The sequence below is a fragment of the Seriola aureovittata genome, chromosome 11 (genome assembly GCF_021018895.1).
Source record: "Seriola aureovittata isolate HTS-2021-v1 ecotype China chromosome 11, ASM2101889v1, whole genome shotgun sequence".
Lineage (NCBI taxonomy): Eukaryota > Metazoa > Chordata > Actinopteri > Carangiformes > Carangidae > Seriola > Seriola aureovittata.
This window is the reverse complement of record NC_079374.1, coordinates 6650564-6668828: the sequence shown is the minus strand read 5'-3', so window position 1 is coordinate 6668828 and position 18265 is coordinate 6650564. Positions and strand designations below refer to the sequence as shown.

At 42.4% G+C, this 18265-nt stretch overlaps 1 protein-coding gene across 1 annotated transcript; it reads right to left on the bottom strand.

Annotated features, from left to right (window-relative positions):
• Positions 1 to 116: 116 nt before the first annotated feature.
• Positions 117 to 17853, bottom strand: rnf17 (ring finger protein 17). The gene is made up of 38 exons (XM_056390176.1): positions 17716 to 17853; positions 16678 to 16790; positions 16387 to 16484; positions 16212 to 16299; positions 15144 to 15233; positions 14916 to 15019; positions 14568 to 14736; positions 14395 to 14471; positions 14121 to 14195; positions 13227 to 13507; positions 12996 to 13088; positions 12262 to 12420; positions 11937 to 12108; positions 11075 to 11216; positions 9816 to 10003; positions 9599 to 9728; positions 9218 to 9380; positions 8796 to 8911; positions 8376 to 8493; positions 8128 to 8245; positions 7548 to 7805; positions 7246 to 7393; positions 6844 to 6956; positions 6476 to 6566; positions 6197 to 6318; positions 5256 to 5457; positions 4963 to 5074; positions 4571 to 4734; positions 4242 to 4361; positions 4015 to 4095; positions 3506 to 3628; positions 3342 to 3398; positions 3134 to 3244; positions 2661 to 2784; positions 1975 to 2110; positions 1517 to 1703; positions 849 to 983; positions 117 to 350 (listed from the first exon to the last, which is right to left on the bottom strand). Exons 1-37 carry the CDS (start codon positions 17786 to 17788, stop codon positions 888 to 890), a joined length of 4812 nt encoding a protein of 1603 aa, XP_056246151.1. The 5' UTR covers positions 17789 to 17853; the 3' UTR covers positions 117 to 350; positions 849 to 887.
• Positions 17854 to 18265: the final 412 nt, after the last annotated feature.

The window sequence follows — 18265 nt, the reverse complement described above, 5'->3', positions numbered from 1 at the left end:
TAAAATAAATTTTATCTTCTTTGTTAAGTGTTGTCGAGATGTAACTCTGTATCAGGATTCTTCCGGTCTGGACGTCTAGCTGAGAAGAGCTTCACAAAGAAAAACACTGCAGAAGGTTAGATGGCATCAGACTTTAATCTGTTCCACACAGACAAGTCTCATCTGACTGGAAATCAAAGTGCCTCGTAGACCCAGCTCACACAAACACAACCGTCAAGCAAACTTAAAATAAAATCACTGCTCAACAACAACACTGAAAGTAAAGACGAGTGCACATTTTCTTCAACGTGTAAAAACTAAGAACAGCAAGAAATTAAGACGATTACAAACCAGGAGGGCGGAGCGTAAACCTGGGGACAGAGACAAAGAGGAAATTAACAGCAGCTCAAATATTGTCAAGACAGTGAAACATCTAGTATCCGATCCATCTTGGACCAACGTAATTGATTTGGGGATAAAATGCCAGAAAATAGCGATTAATGTCGATTATAATTTCATGTTTTCCACAAACATCCTACAACCCAAATGTTGGGTTATAAATCAGCAGTATATCTTCACAATGGAGAAACTGTAACCAGAGAAATCTTTTGCTTGATAAATAATCTGAATGATTAATTAATTGAGTATTTTTCAGTAATACTTTATAAAGATGTGACCTGAATTTAACTGTATTTAGTCTGGAAGCCTTCCAGTCACAATGCATGCGCTCTATAGACAGTAACGTGATCTCATAAACTTTGACCTTTACAGTCAAGAGTCATGGCGCATTAACTTGAAACGTTACAGACACCTGAACCTGAACAGTGCTAAAAGTGTTTTTCATGTTTGAAATGAAGCTGGAAACTCACATGAACCTTCGGTTCTGCGGAGTTCGTCTCCGCTCTGCTTCACTCGAGCTCGGCCAGTCCGCTGCTCACCAGAGGAAGATGGACCAGCTCTTCGTCCTCGTTGTACAGCAGCACTGTGAGCTCTGGTTCCCGGGCCTGAAGAGACAAGAAGGACGCACGGATGCAGTTAAGATACTGACTTGAGAAGAAGTCACGTCTCGCGCCCAGAGAAACGTTTCAGAGACCAAAAGAGTTGTGAGACTTGTGAGTTTTCAGGTGCTTCAGTTACTTTTATTTTACTCCTTTTTGCACCCAGCACCTTGTTGCCTTGTGGTTGTGTGCTGAAGCTCTGGAAATGTAAAGAGTTAGACTCAGAAGTTCAGTCTTTTCTAATGCAGGGATGAGGTTTGATAGAATTTCACCAAATCAACGTAACAAACCCAAATCCTTTCGAATCGAATCTCACTAAGTTCATATATAAATGAGAGACGACGGAGTTTTACAGATAACTATGAGAATTGATACCGAGCTGCATCTGTAGCTTATAAAGTTAAAAGTTCGCCCCTAAAATCATCAAGACTGAAAATCTTGATCGTATCATGTGGCTAAATATTTGGTATCGGTTTATGGACATGACAATCAGTGAAAGATAATGACGGCTCTTTACTTTCACGTTGTGCGTTTCTTACCACAACAGAGGCTGTGATGTTGCTGTGTAACAGTTCAATCATTTCCATCGCAGCCTTCACGCTCCACCCGGGGCTGTAGGGCAGCACGTCTTCCTGCCTCTCCACGCTTGGAGCCTTGAAGCCGGCGACTTTGACCTTGAGCGCCCGCGACGGAAACCTGAGCAGCTCAGCCGGCATCTGACGCAGCCTGACACGGAGAGACAGGAGTATCAGGACAACATGTCAGCTGTAGATCAGCCACATTCAAGGGGCTTTAATGGTGCAGTTAACTTTTACATTCTTTAAAAACCTTTATACAAGTCATTTAAGAATCTGTGCACTGACCTGAAGAAGCTCCTAATGAACACATACAGTAAAGCACCTGTATGTTTTAATCTTGTTATCTGCACATCACCACTGCTTTATAATTTAAAGTTTTCCATACTTAATAAATACGATGCTGTGTTCTCATCTCTTACTTGCTGATGGGCAGAGTGTCGTCAGAGCCGAAGTCCACGTGTTGGACCAGGATCATGACGGGCTCCACGCTGGTGAACTTCATCAGCTTGGCCCTGTAGTACTTCCCGTCACTGTACTCTGCCAGACACGGACCGCCTGGAGACCGCGAGCAGAAAGTCACGTCTGTGCAACTTACTGAACTCTGCGCAGAAACATTTGCAACGCAGCGATTATCTGCTGTCGTCTTGCAAACAGTCACATCAGCTGCAAAATGTTTGAGATTTATTCATGTACTAGAAAACCTTCCTCTTCTTCAGGATTTCTCTTCATGACAGACGTTTCGATATGTGACTGTGAGGAAACTGTGATGCAGAAAAATCCTCATCATATACTGGAACTGAGCAAATTCTCTTTCTAATTATATATTGTTTGTGTTTGTTAACAATTTACTGAACTTCCTGATTTCTTTTATGCACATTAGTACATGTCCTAGTGTTAAAATAACTGCAGTGAAAGAAGCTTCATTTCATTAACGTCACTTTAAGGTGCAAAGCCACAGAGCTGACACCAATCCCCAAATATGCCACTTGTTCTTAAATGTACAAAATGAGCTAAAGCTGTATGATGCTAACCAAGTTGTAAAATCTTTTTGAAAAGCTCCCTCCTGCCTGGAAACAAACCGGCTGTGACCACAGTGAAATGTTACCGTGAGGGAAGCTGGAGAGTCGTTGCAGACTGTTGATGTTTGCATTGATTCTGGTCAGAGCGTCGTCCAGTCTCTCTCCATCCACCTCCACGTCTGCTGTTCCCTCCAAAGGCCACAGGAACAGCTGCAGGACAGAGACACAAAAGATTAACCTCTCATCGTCTCATCATCAGTTACAGCATCACTTTAGCTTAATTTATTAAGAGTTAATGAGTCCAAAATGATCACGGCAGCCTCAAAGGAACTACAGTTACAGCTTAAAACAAGATTACACAGTGTATCTGGATCTTATTTGGACACTACATCTATCCTTTACTAAACTGACTCAGTTTTATTTTGAAGGATCAAGTTCACCTCAAAACCTGTCATCAGCACTTACCTGATTTTTATTTATTTATTTATTTATTTTTTAAATCGGTAAAATAACGTGATGCATGTTTTTAAACAGTTATATCTCCGTTAAAAGCAGTTACCTCATTGGGGGTCCACAGGTGCTTGACCCGGACTTGAAACTTCTCACCCTCCTGTGGCAGGTTTGGGTAAATAAAGGGCCCCAGCGGTGGCTCCTCTGGGCCCCTCAGACCCTGGAAACACAGGATCTGCATCAGTCTAAAGCTTTACACATTTGTTGCAGATGTGGCCGTCACTAAAATACATTTGTCTTTATTCTAACTACAGTACCTCGGTGTCGATGTCCCAATCATCCAGGAAGGAGGCAGGAGACGTCACCGAGTGTCCCTGCAAAGAAACACGGATGTTCCTGTGTAAATTTTGGCAGCACTGCTTCATCTTGAGAAACATAAAACAACAGAAATACACACATACACACACACACACACACACACCTTCTGTGCTGAGACAGTCCGGTCCATGGAGGCGTGTTCATGGTGACACAGGATCCTGCTGAGGCTCAGCCCGTCCAGAAAGAGCTCAACTGTGAGGGGTTCCCTCGGGTCAGTTGGAAGTTCCTAACACACACACACACACACACACACACACACACACACACACACACACACACACACACACACACACACACTACATTACTAGTCGAGTACTACTAAAACCCTTTGTCTTGTAACTAACTAAGGTTGCATCTTCAAAATGATTGTTTTGATCAACTGACACTGTCAAAGCCAAAAAGAAAAGCAGCAAATGTTATATTATTTAAAATTTAGATAATTATCAATCAATCATCAAAATAGACACTGATTAATTTTCCTTTTCACTGTCTAAACGTTGCAGCTGTAAAGCAGTAGGCAACCATGGACAATATGATTAAAGCCAACATTCCTATATTAACAGTAGTTACTGTGTAAGACATTAATTCTTCAGGTATTGACTGTGACTTTACCACGACTCGCATGTCGACACAGCGGTTCAGCAACACCTCCCTCAGCAAGGCCACCGCATCCCGCTGCCACCTCCCGCCAACCTGAGGAGGCAGAGAGGACGATGAGGTAAGAAAGAACAGATGAGGTGAGCATGTTAACACACACACACACACACACACACACACACACACACACACACACACACACACACACACACACACACACACACACACACACACACTCTTACAGGGTTGAGGCCGTGCAGCTGGCAGGGCATACAGAGCTGAGGAACATCGTCACACAGCAGCATGGGGTGCACGTGGACCACAGGGATGTTCTCCACCAGGCCGTAGTCCACATATTGTACCTGGTAACACATAAATAAAGACACATTAAAGCTTTGAATTAGTTTCCTATGCAGTTTAGCACATACTGCGCTGCGTAACATTATCTTTTAGCCGTGCCACCAGTTGATTGGCATGTTTAATTCTTACTGGCTGTTGATTGGTACTTTAAAAAGTTCATGAACATAACAAGAAAAGGGTTTTTGGTGTGTGTTTGTGTGTTTTTCAAGACCTTAACGTGTCCTCCCAGCACCTCCAGCAGCTGTCCTCGGTACCACAACATATCAGGGCCAATAACAGCACAGCCCAGGACTGACTTCCAGGTGTAGGGCTTCTGTCTGGGCAGTGTGTTCATTCTCTGCTGAATCCTCTCCCTAAGCTGCTCCAACTGAGACTCTGACACACGGACACCATTTATTTAGATCCTAGTTTTATCTGCCACTTTCCTCTGAATTGAAACAACAGAGTTAAGATAATGAAAACAACAGGGATTTTAGAGCAGATACAAGCCTGTCTGGTGCCTTTCAATCAAATACAAAAAGGAAAACTAATAAACATAACGCCAAGGCATAAAAACACGTCAATCTCTCCATTAGCCAAGTGATGATGTTCTCCCATGTGCACCTGCATACTGTGTCCTGGTGTACAAGAGACCGTCCTCTCCGATGGCGGAGACATTTATCTGGATGTGACCGAGACACGGAAGCTCTGGGGGGTTGTACAGCTGAGTCTTCACCTGTATACACACACACACACACACACACACACACACACACACACACACACATTTAACTCAGTTGCTAAAAATTTAACGTATTTTTGTTTTTACATAGAATCAAGCTTGATAAGACTGGTGTGTGTGTGTGTGTGTGTGTGTGTGTGTGTGTGTGTGTATGTGTGTGTGTGTGTCTGATCACCTTCTCAGCAGACATAATGCTGCGGGGGGCTGCTTTTGGAGGGGTGGGTGTGGAGGGGACGGGGGATTGGGAGGGAAAAGGAACGGGAGAAGGCGCCAGATGATCAGGAGTATCTTGTTTCTCATCAGTAGAGCTAAGAGTTTGTGTCTCGCTCCCTGGAGACTGTGCATCAGTTTCTTTGGGTTTCTGAATGACAGCATCTCTGCACCAAATCAGAAAAACACACACAAACTCTGGGTAAACATTTGCTTAAAATTAAACACTGAATATCTGCCATTGACGAAGTACCAGAAGCAGAAACAAAAATACCAACTAAGGGCAACTGAGGATAATGTTTGAGTGGTAACATCCTCCAGAAAAAGAAATAGTCAGAAAGATAAAGAGCGCTTTGTAAAAGTTTCAGGAATGCGTCTGATCGCTCCCAAATTAATTCTGCAGCATGAGACAACGAACCCCAAACATAGAGCCAGAGTCATTAAGAACTCTGTTCAAAGACAAGAGGAACAAAGAGTCCTGCAGCAGATGGTCTGGACCCCCACAGAGCCCTGATCTCCACATCACGGAGTCAGTCTGGGATTACATGAAGACACAGGAGACACTGAGACGGACTAAATCCTCAGAAGAACTGCAGCAAGTCGTCCGAGATGCGTGGAACAACCAACCTTGAAAAACTGGGCACCAGCGATGAAGACTCATGCTGCCGACTGTTGATTTGATTTAGGTTTTTTCTTTTCATTACACTTTGTACGGAGTTAACTGATGAATAAAAACTATTCAGGGCTTTATTTTCCAAAGGGATCCTCACTATACTTTTAGTGCCTAAAAACCTTTGCACAGTGCTGAATATGGAAAAGAGAAAACAAAGGTTGCTAATGTTGTTAAAGACCTGTAAATACAATAATCACACACATACTCTCTTCATGCATTTGGCACACACAGACCTCTGTTTTCTTTCCCTGAGGGCGAGGCCCTCGCTGGCCAGAAAGTCTGCAATGCTGACAAACTGTCCCATCTTGTTGGAGCAGAACAGAGTGACGGGGGCTGGACGCTCATCCGTCAACTCCTGGACAACGAGCGAGAAGAGACAAGACACACACCCAAACTAGGTCACTATAGACGAAACACAAAGACGAAAGGTGCATATTGGAGTAACGGAGGGGGGGCAGGAAATGGACAAAGAGAAAAGGAGCATGAAGAGAGAAAAGGAGAAGGAAGGAGACCTTGATGGTCATAACAGCAGAGGCTCCCGTCAGGTAGTGGGAGAATAAGTCGCATGCTGTGGCCGTCCAGGTGGATCGGCCTCCTGCTGGCCTGAAAGAGAGAGAGAGGGAGGAGAGTGAGGACGAAGTCTAGATCTCACACACACTCCATGTGCGAAACTTTGTGTATTAACTGATTAAAAGCCTTGTGCTGCATTTAAATCAGTCTTTTGAAATCATGAGAAACGTTAAACATTGTCTGAGGGTTTGTGTGTCTATTTTATGGATGGATATACTGAACATGTCTCAGTGCATCACTAAATACTGTGTGTGTGACAGTGTGTGTGTGTGTGTGTGTGTGTGTGTGTGTGTGTGTGTGTGTGTGTGACCTGATGTCAGTGAGGGTGCACTCCAGTGCCAAAGAGCCCATCAGAGAGGTCGGCAGCGGCTTCAGGTTGCTGACGTGGAGCTTCACCTTGTTGCCATGATCACAGCGTATCACCTGGTAACCAACCAGCAGAGACCAAGAGACAGAGTCACTATTATTAATTGCAGACAAGATTAAAGCTTTAATAATTTACAGTGAATGCTTTAAACTAATGTCTTCTACGGTAAATATCTGTAAATAATCTGATGAATCAGGCTGCACTTTATGAAATTCAGTCTGGATCAAACAAATATCACAAATATCAAAACTCCAACTCAAAATCTCTCATGTTGCAGTAAAATGGCTGTAAAAAGACGACCAACTCTACGTCCTGGCTGATCTTTGGGGGCAGCAGCTTTTATACCTCTGCAATGTTGCTGGACGTGACGTCAGAGCAGATCTGTCCTCTCTCCCAAACCCCGTTAATCTGAGCAGCACAGTACATGTCTGCCTTCCACGCCACATCTTGGGACTCCACGAGCGCACACTCCTTCTTTACCTGCTCACATATCCTGAAAAACACAGAAAGAGGTCATCACAGAACTAAACAAGTACTGGGTGTTTTCTACAGAACAGCACAAACAAACCTGGTCTTCAACTGGAAAGAGAACAAAGAACTTTTCTGTACCAATATTTGGTTTATTTAAAGGATTTTTAACTGCTGACCTTTTGAGCTGAGAGTTGTACTGGGTGAACTGGACGTAGAAGCTGCTCGGGGAGTTGACGTGGCAGACTCTCACTTTCAGGTCTTTGAGCTGGGCAGGGAGCCTCAGCTGAGGCTGAAACTCCAGCGGCTCCTCATCCTGCTCTCTGGGGACGTTTTGGTCCGGGCTACCAACGCCCTCCGCGGCTGAACCGAGCTCAAGTGGAGGGTCCCATACAGCAGAGTCATCACCAGGGGGCCTGACATGCTTGGACTTAGGTCTGAAGGGGGGAAGAAGGAATTGGAGGAGACAGAGGGGTGAAAAGAGGTAAAATGGAGATAATGAACAACGACGAAGAGTGACAGCAAGAGGTGGCTTTTTCCATTTTGACACTAATATCCCAACACTGAATATCTGCAGATTACCGATACCTGACATATCAGACACTCTACCAAGCTTTTCCTCAGATGTGGTTCTTGGACATCCAACATATTTCTTCAGAAATATCAATTTAAATTCTCAGATCAGATAACTTACCGTGGCCTTGTTCCCATTAACTCTTAGAAATATAAGTTGTAGAAGACACCCCAGATAAGCCTCACCCGTCTTTGAAGCAGGCCAGCTCCTCTTTCACCAGCAGTTCGGCGATGTTGGATATTGGCCCGTTCAGGCCGCTCTCAAATAGTTTGATTGGCAGCGGCTCAGTTTTGGGGACTTTTCCTGGAGGGATACACAGGAAAGAAAATAAAACTGGTGACAAAACACAGAAATCAGCGCGATATTATAACAACAGGCTTCGTGTCTGACGCACAGAATGAAATCAGAAAACACTGCGTTGTGCACAAAGTACCTGTAGCCATAATAGTGACCAGTTTCTGATGAGCCAGGCTGATGAATCTGTTGGTGCAGGCATCGCTCCAGGTCTCTCCATCCAGAGGAATCACGTTTGACAAACAGCATTGGATTGCCTGGACAGCAGCAGCAGAAGAAGAAGTGTCAAGAGTGTAAAGTATAAATACATAAGTAAGTAGTTACTGTAACGTAATCTACTCTAGGCTGATTTTAATGCCGCAGAATTGTTATCAGAAATGAGCGGCCACAGAGTCTAGACAAGATTCTTCCTTGAGGATTATTAGTGAAGACAGTCAAGGTGTGCCATTACTCCACATGAGAGCAGACGTAGTTTATGTTGTTTTCTTTGTTTACGAAAGTAAACTAGAATTACCGCCTCGCAGTTGTAGTATACAGTTGCTCAAAATTGTTTTCTCACCATGGAAGGGAGGGCAAAGAACTCATCCTTGATCTTCTTCAAGTCGCTGACTGACAAGATTTTCTTATTGCCAAAGTCTACAAACCGCACTTCCACCTTTCTGCCCCCTGGATGACCTACACAGACAGACACAGACACAGACACACATACACACTTCTGGTTAGTTGGCAAAGTAACCCTTTTACCCAATTGACGTGGCATTGATCGTCTTCCACACGATCTAAATTTCAGTTCAAGTCTCTGTTAACAAAACCAGAGCTTTAACATATAGTAAAGGAGCCACTTTGCAACTGTGACAAACCCTAGTCTCTTCCTCATTCGGATAACTGGGTATATGTTTGATTCACTATGACGTGACAGTAATAAGCAATATCCAGAACAGACATTTATTTAAAACCTTTGACAGGTGCACACAGCCTCACCTATGACCTGGGCTCTGTACCACTGCTTGTCATCGTAAAGGGCAACACAGGCCTGTCCAATCACAGGGCAGTAGATGCAGAGGTCATCTTGTCCAACCATGGTTGTCGCATTGTAACAGTCCTGGAGCTTGGCCGAGAGCAACAAGGACTCCATGTTGTCGACCTGGTCGGGGATAGAGAGGTGTGGGTGTGGGGCGGGGGGCACACACCAAATGAAAATATTGATAATAGTTTGATATTGATGATAGTTTGTGATTTTCTTAAAATGCTAACCTTTATATTTTCTCTTCTAAGACCACAAGGCTTTTTATATCCCTGCCATCTGAGCCTCTCTTATATACATATAGTGCATGTGTGTTTCTTTATGTGCATATCTAGTACCAGCTGGATGAAGAAGTCAGCAGGGTCGTTGATGTGGGACACCACAGCATTGAGCTCTGTGTTGATCTTGGGATAGACAGGAGGGTAGTACAGCAGGGGCCTCCTGCTCAGCGTCACTGGAGAATAAAACCTATCAACACAGAGCACAGCCAGAGTTAGACGTCTTCAGTAGCAGGGCTCGATACTCAGGAAGTCTGAATTTTTTCCACACGTGTACCTGGCCACTTCAATGAAAACAAGGTACTCTCTGACAGAGATGGGTATGTCACTGGATTGGTCCATGGGCGCTTTCCTCAGGTCCACCAGCAAAGAGTCTGTGTCCTGACCCAAAGGCCTCATCTCCACTGCTGCAGAGCTGACCACGCTGCGGAATTCAACCTGCGCCTCTTTACTCCAGCCTTTTGTCTGAACAGACAGAGAGAGAGAGAGAAAACACACCTCCTACTTTTGCAATGAAAAAACATATTTTAAAAATAAATGACGCTAAATTTCATGCGAGAGACACTTCATGTTCCACCATGAGCTCCATGACAAAGAACACGTATGTTTACAGTACTGGTAGTTTAAACCAGTACAGAAGTTAAACATAATGATTAAGAGGCATATTTGTGCAGCAAAATCTAATCAGATCATCATAAGTCTTGTTCTTGAGTTATTTATTCACAAGAGATTTTAAACCGTCTGTTAACGAGTGACAGCAGCCTCTGCAAAATCAGTGTTACTTCGTTAATATGCAAATTTGTGCAGAAATATGCTGCAAAATCTAATCAGATCATCTACTCCACCTGAAGAACCTGTGGTAAGTATGAACCTGTGGTATGTATGAAGTTTCTAACGTTTCTAACGAGTTCTCGTGTTCAGAAGAATTTATCTACAGTCACGGACATCGGCATGACAACATAATGTCCTGCATATCTTGTACCACGATGGTGGGACATAAAAACCAATCAAAGAGAAAATAATACAACAAAGAAAACACAAAGTTTTACGAGACATGACATAAAAAAAAACATTTGGAAAAAAAGGTATTGATGGTGCTGTCTGTCTTTCTCTTACTTCTGATTGGATGTCTACGACAAAGTGAAAAATCGGCTGTGATACAACTGTGTTCCTGTCTGTGCCTTTACAGTGTTGTACTGCCTGGTGGGGGAAAAGCTAATGCTAGCACACTGCTGTGGTGGATTACCTGTTGTCCAAACAAATACAGGCAGAAAATAACGGTAGTAAGCTTGAACTTGGGTCTGTTGATTTGTTGAATTGTTTTCCCTGCTGTTGTGAAATGCTGCTTTTTATGGTTTTGTAGTTATATTTTAAGTCTTATAAATTCACCATAAACAAAATAGATGTAGTGTTTTTGTTTTCTTAATGTGTCACCATGTGACAGATTTTCTCTCATGTCCCTCATCAGAGAAGAAAAATGTAAAATAATTCAGTCAAACACAGATAATGCATCTCTGTGAATCTCAGCGGTCTTACCAGGTCATATGGGACCAGATCCTTGAGGGAACATCTGATGGCCTGAGGAGCAAAGTGACCCAGGTCCACATTTAGTGCCTTGCCCACCTTCCTCAGGTGGTTGTTCACAGCGTCCAGTGAAGACTCAGTGGTCGCCTCGTCACTGCAGAAGGTGAGAGAGAAGAGAGGAGGATGTGCAAGAATTCTACTGAAAAATGCTTTACAATCAAGACACACGTACTGTGTATGTATATATATATATATATATATATATATGCGCAACTCCTCTGAAATAGGCACTGGCAACAAATAAATGTTGAATAATTTCTTTAAATTGCGGCCATACTGAGAAGCTGAGACATAACATCATCTTTCAGTACAGAAAGTGAAACAATCATGTTCTGATGCTGGAAGATATGGTCAAATTCAGCCCAAGAGCAGAGCGTCTGAAAAGAAATCTCCAAGACACCCCATAAATTAATCACAGACGGCCGATGACACAGACTGGTGGACAATTAATTCAAAAGGCTTAAAAAAAAAATCAAAAAAAAATCACATGACCGTATATATCTGTGAAACAAGGGCAGAAAGAGAGGAGGGGGGGTGCGTGGGGGGGGGGGGGGGTGTCACATGCAAACGGTCTAAATTAGACAAAAGATTTTAAACACTGACGTGTGAGAGTAAGAAAAGGGAAACACTTGGACGACTGCTGGTTTTGCAGGGAAGCAGACAATGATGTAGCAGTAAGGATGAGGTGGTGGATAGTTGACAGAATAAAAGCCAATTTGTTCCAGAGAGATTGCGGCCATATTTAATTGGACAGTATCTGGAGCGCGTCACTATAAAACGGTTTCTACGTACACCTATCCGTTTACGCGTGTACCTCTGTATGGTGATGCTTTTAGTGAAGCCGTAGTCGAGGAAGAAGACCCGGACAGTGGCCAGCTGGCTGACTTTGCAGGTTTTCACAGCCTCCGCACAGCCAACCTGCAACAGCTCCACCACACTGGTCCGACACCAGAGTCCCTCCTTCCACTTCACAAGGATCATGGAGCCTGAGGACGAGCGGAGGAACAAAGGCTGAATCAATAAACCTAATAAACGTCTAATTTTCTCAACATTAATTAGGTCAAGGCTTTACTTTAACCTTCATTGCCATATGCTTAAACTTATTTTCTCCATCACTTTGAGGACACACAAACACACACCAGTCTCCACTGCATCACTAGAAGAGAAGTGGCAACTGTCTCTGCAGCAGAAGTGGTTGATCTTCTTAGACATGGACTCGCTCTCCTTCCTCTCGGCCACGTAGCGTACGTAGAAGTGACTTGGATTCACGACGTGGGTCACCACCACCCATTGTGTGACTTGGAAGTGACGAGGGAGATAAACAAGGATGAGAAAACAGGAAAACTTGGTCACAGATGAAGAGGATGGAGAGTGGAGCCAGTAATGTCTTTTGTGTTGCAGGACGAGCCTCGAGTTTTGTATTATTTGCTGTTTGTAGTGTGTGTGTTGAGAAATTAAGTGTTTTCTGCTGGATCATGTTACATGTACTATAGGCACAGAGGAAATAATTTCACTACTAGTAGATTGATTTCTTTTACAGTAAGAATGAATGTGTTGAGCTGCCAAGATAAAGTGTCACAAAGACCTGAAGCTGAAATCAACAAACGAATCCACTGATTCTCTTTGAGATGGTAAGAATGGACTTAAATAAAAGTTTGTTATGCATATGTGCATTACATTTTATAAGATATTTTTTCATATCTTTAAAAAAACAGGTTTCATAAGCAGTGTACCCATCTACACAGATATCAAAGATGAATATTCTTGTAAGTCTTTGAGATAAAACAAAATTTGAGGTTTGTTTTATATTCACATTAATATTCTATGTATAATCTTAATGTAACTACAAAAATCTACAGTCGCCGCTCCCTACCATTTCTTCTATTGCCAAAAATCTGATTTTTCCTTCTCCTGTGGACTCTCCACTTGTCATTAGCCAGCTCAGGGCCGGTGGGTGGGGGAGCACCTGCAGGTGCATACAAGACATTGAACAGAAATAGATTAAGGCTTCTCTTCTGTGTCTAATCATAGCCAATTTAATATTCTGATTGATATTATTGACATTATGTAAATGAGATCAAACGAGGCACAAAGCCACACACACCGTGCTCTTGTCCCTCCTCTAAGAGCTCCTCAATAATTACATCCGGAGTCCCGATGTCTGAGCCCGAGCTGTGGCGAGAGGCGTTGGACCTGCGACGAGGTTTTGGGCTTGGAGAGGAGCCCCGTGACGAATGACTGTTAGCCCCCGGGCTCTGCTTGTCTGGATTTTGTGGGGAGGGGGTCTTGCTGCGACTGGGTGACACACACTTCCTGCCCTCTCCGCGTTGCAAGGGTGATTTTCTGTTTCCCGGCTGGTAGCCTTTGGGTGGAGAATCGGACAAGCTAAAAGGGAACAGCAAGAGGACTTTGTTTAAGAACATGGAACCATATAAAGGAAGTAATTTACAAATATTTACACATATTATTTTGTGTAATATTCTCTAAAAATGAAATGAATGAACCTGACAAACACTATGTGCAACAGATGCAAAAGTTTGGGGCAATGACAGGAGAGGCTACTGTTTGTATTGGGGTCTAGTATTTTCCCACTTATCAATGTTTTGGTGAAACTTCAACTTAAAAAACTTAGACCTACCAAATACCCCCCCCCCCCCCCAAAAAAAAAACCCAACCTTTATTCATGTAGTTCAACATGTTGTCCAGTTTCAAGATGGAATAACAAACCCTCATTTAAACAGAATAGCCTGTACTAGATCACTGTTTCATGTTAATGATGTATCGTGATGTCTGAAGTGGCACAGATGAGAGAAACTCTCCTCATGACTCGTAACTATGGTAACAGACAGCTGCTTGGCTGTGTAATGATGTTCTTTGCTGAGGTTTTATAACTCCAGTTCTAGAAATAAGAGAAACAGAGGCAGGTACTTTTGGCCGTTTTCATCCCCAGGCCCAAATTAATCAAAATGAGATATTGGACATATTGGAAGATATTTACCGCTTCGGGTTGCTGACTTCCATCTTCAGAGACAAGGCCAGACTCCTGCTGAGACTTTCTGACTGGAAAACACAGCTAGAACACAAACATACACACACAAAACTTCAATGTTCATGTATAGTGAGTAAAAAGCTTGTCCCTAATGTTCTGCTTCATGCATCTACAACACAAAAAACAATTACAGGGCACAGGAAATGAACAGTGGCAAGTACATCAATATTTCAGTATCGTAGTATTTAACACAATGTGGTTTCCTTCTACAGATACAGCAAACCTCATTCCAGAGCCCAAAGTAATGCACTTCATATCGAAGGACTGCTTATCCACAGGAGCCTGCAGCGTCTCCAGGACCTATCACTCACACACAACCACACAAACACCACAGTCAGTTTTATAGTATCTAACACTGTGTGCTCACAAGGAAAGAATAAGCATTACTTCTCATACCTTATCCAGGGTGCAGTACTGCTCCAGGAAGGGGACACGGCGGACTTCTCTGGCCATCTGCATGGCAATCTCCAGGGCCTTTATCCTCTCCTGGACTCGGCATGCTTCCGCTTGGCTGGTGGAGAACTGTGCCTCCAGGTTGGTCAGCTGAGCCAACTGCACATCCCTCCTGTTGATAAGGAAATTAAAGGTGTGAAGATAAATGTCACTTTACAGACTTTCTTCAGAGAATAAAACAATCTGAGGAGAAGCAAGACCTGTGTGCAATCTCAGGCTTCATATCAACAGATCTGACATTTTTCCAGAAGAGAAAATAGAATCTCGTTATACAGCTTTTACTTTCCATACCACTTTTGGATAGCATGCAAAGCCTTGTCTGCAGCTTGTTTGATCTCCGTCTCCAGCCGAGCTTTCTCTCTCTTCACCTGTTCTGCCAGGCCAGTCGTCAGAGTCTGCACAGATGAAACACAGACATGGAAGACTCACTTTTGATTTACTCTTGTCTTTCTGATATGCAAGAATGTTTTTCTTTCCTTCAAGTTGTGAGAAGTTTTTTGGATGTAGCGCAGCTTTCACCTCGTGGATGTGTTCCAGCTGGGCAAGATTTTCTGCAGCCTGGACCAATGCCTCATCCACCGTCTTCTCAATCTTCTCAATATCTGCTGGCTGAATAAAACATAACCAGAATTTTAGCCATTTTAATCTGAATCATTTGTGCTCAGCCGATACACCCTCCCTAAAGTTACTGTTTGGGTTCACGCTGGCTGCTAACACACTGTCATTTTCAGACACAAAAGGCTAAAAGAGAGTGAACATTGAAGTAACATTCATCAAGCGGTCTGAAACAAAACTCTAAGCTAATGCTATTGTTTCTCCTGAGCTACTGGGTGTATGAATCTGCAACTGAATCACTTAAAGTTGATGATATGTCAATACTGTTTTTACAACTTGTTTCCAATTCCCTCAACTGGCAAAAAAAATAAAAAAATCAGTTATTGCACATTTAATTTAAGGACCAACGGTAAAATTATATCACTGTGTGGCAAAAAAGATGCTCAAAATATAATTCGAGCTTCAGCAACAGCTTGAATTCTGATCAGACATCCTGCAACACCAATACACCCGAATCAGCCATGGATTTTATCCTCATCCTCCCAGGAGGAGCCATAAATCTTCCACATGTCTCCTTATCTCAAAAGGAAGTAACTCAAGAGATATCGCTATTCAAATGTTTACGCCAGAGATGAATCTGTAAATTTCTTCTTGGTCAGCAGTGAAAGCATATGACAACATAAGAGGAGTTTAGGTCGATTGAGAGGTTAATTCTCAGAACAGTCTTGCAAAATTGATTAGTTCAGTCCCTACACCAATCCATCTGTCGATACTGGACTTCCACTTGTAAACAAAACCCTGTACTAAAAGACTGGCAACATCTCATCCACAACACACAAGGAGCAATTTACCCTTTTCACTCAAGACTTGCAAGCACTGTTTTTATGTCACTTGACACTTGTAGTTCTGTACTCTAATGCCATCTCACATAACGTACTACGATACAAACCCACGTCTTAGGTAACATGGTTAACGGTTGGCATGAAAACTTTTTATTACCCGCCTGCAACCTCTGTGATCACCCAAACATACCTGATCCATATCCTTGGTATTGGCGTTCATTTCTGGGGATGGTGATAATTTGTTCCTTTTGCGATTCCTTGCTCTGTCATACTGGAGGCTTCAGGAGATGACGACAAAGAAATGATCAAAGCAAAGACCTGTTCTCTTTAAAAAGAATCTATTGCACAATCTGATCAATTTTTACCTTTTCATTTTGTTCATTTTAGAAGTGTAGATGAGGCCAATAATTCTGCTGTCCTCCTGCAGACAGTACACCCCGCCTTCGGGGAGCGTGGACTTAACCTGCAGAGGGGGGAAACTTTGTTTTTTCATTGTCAACCCAGCATTTGAACATTTTCAGCCTTGAACTTGATGCAAATCACAAAGTCAAAAACCACTTTGCAAGATTAAGCAATTGTCTGGCTGGTTACCAAACAAGGTGGCCAGCAAGGACAAAGTTTGCATTTTATACCTAGTCTGAATTATTTCAGTTTACCTCACACTCTGGACATGTAATGTCAGTGTCACACTGGATGGACCGCAGACAAGATGTGCAGTAGATGTGGCCACATAAAAGTACACGAGGGAGGTTGCCGTCAACTTCATCCTCTGAAAAGAGAAAACAAAGACAAGCATAAATAATGCAATGTTAGTGTAATGATAAATGCAAAAGCATATCATGTACATTTTTGTTATTGCGAAGAATAGCCACCGATTCCTACACAAATAAGGGTATGGCTCTGTCACCTGGCCCACATCAAATGTTAGATGATTTACAGTGGAAACAAAAAGTTTGTGAACCCTTTAGAATGACCTGGTTGGTTAGGGGAAATTCATTCAAATTAAGTCACAAGTGTAAACAAACACAATGTACTTCAGACAACAGCACACAAACAGTTATAATATTTAGTGTCTTTATTGAACACACCCATTAAACACAAGTTAAAAAATATCAAAAAAATTTCAACTTCTATTTTTGCACAGAATATATAAATTCAAGCACTTTGGTTTATTTATTTTTTTAGGTTTATTTTCAAAAACATTTAAGGCCTTGATTTTTTTTCTTGTTCTCATATTCACAAACTTTAAAATTATAACTAGGACCCATGGAAACCCTGTTGGTTACAGCCTTATTAAATAAAATATTTAAGGATGGAGATATCTGTCAAAGTCAGAGTCGTAGTTTAAGCAGCGCGTTAGTTGTTGCGCGTGATCGGGTCAACATGGTTGAACTCGCCCGACCGCGACATTTTCAGCCTGTGCTCCAACGTAAAGCTAGCTTAGCTATCAGAAGAAAACCACAACCTATAAAGACCTTGAGAAGGTAAATAATTGTCTGCTAAGTTTTATTAGCCACGTTGTGATATTAACGTAAGGCTTATTATATAAAACCTGCACATTCAAACAGCTGCTAACACACACGTGACATTAACTAGCTACAGCTAGCTAGCTAGCAGGCGTCGTTTAGCCGACAACAACTTAAAAAAAACTTAAAACACGGAGGTTAAACTGTAAGAAAATGTTAATGTCCTACCAGGAAGAGTGAAGACCTCTCCACATAACTTGCAAATGACAGCGCTGGGGTTGTTGTCCCGTCTGTCCATCATTAATGTCTGTAAAAATCTTTTTTCTTTAGTCGCAAACGATAAGATGCAGGCGGTTGTCTTTGTCACGTGACCAAGCAGGTGCGTTCAGTGACCAAGCAGGTGCGTTCAGTGACCACGGGACGAAGTTTAATCATGAATAATAACGAATATTTTAGTTTGATTATCACAAACTGTTATTAATTCAGCTTTTATGTTTTGATGTCCTGTCTTATTACATCAGGTAAAAGTTTAGTTTAGTTTAGTTTAGTTTAGTTTAGTTTAGTGAGAGGGATGACCCCAGGTAACATATATCTGCAAAATGTCAAGAATAATACAACAAAATCCAAGGTTTATTTCCACTGTGGTCCAAAAAAACATACTAATATCAAATTCATATAATAAATAAAATGTGTGGACAACATATGAGTGTAATTTACAAGCCAGTAGGTGAGAAAAAGATGGACATATACTGTAGTTGTAGGGCTCTATGATTACTAA

Bases quoted from the DNA above. Each gene is read 5' to 3' on its own strand.
- rnf17 (XM_056390176.1), bottom strand. From the start codon at position 17,788: ATGATGGACAGACGGGACAACAACCCCAGCGCTGTCATTTGCAAGTTA. The intron at 4,096-4,241 runs GTAAGAGTGTGT...CTGCCTCCTCAG, and splicing joins AGCTGCACGGCCTCAACCCT to GTTGGCGGGAGGTGGCAGCG. The intron at 984-1,516 runs GTAAGAAACGCA...TTGTCTCTTCAG, and splicing joins ACATCACAGCCTCTGTTGTG to GCCCGGGAACCAGAGCTCAC.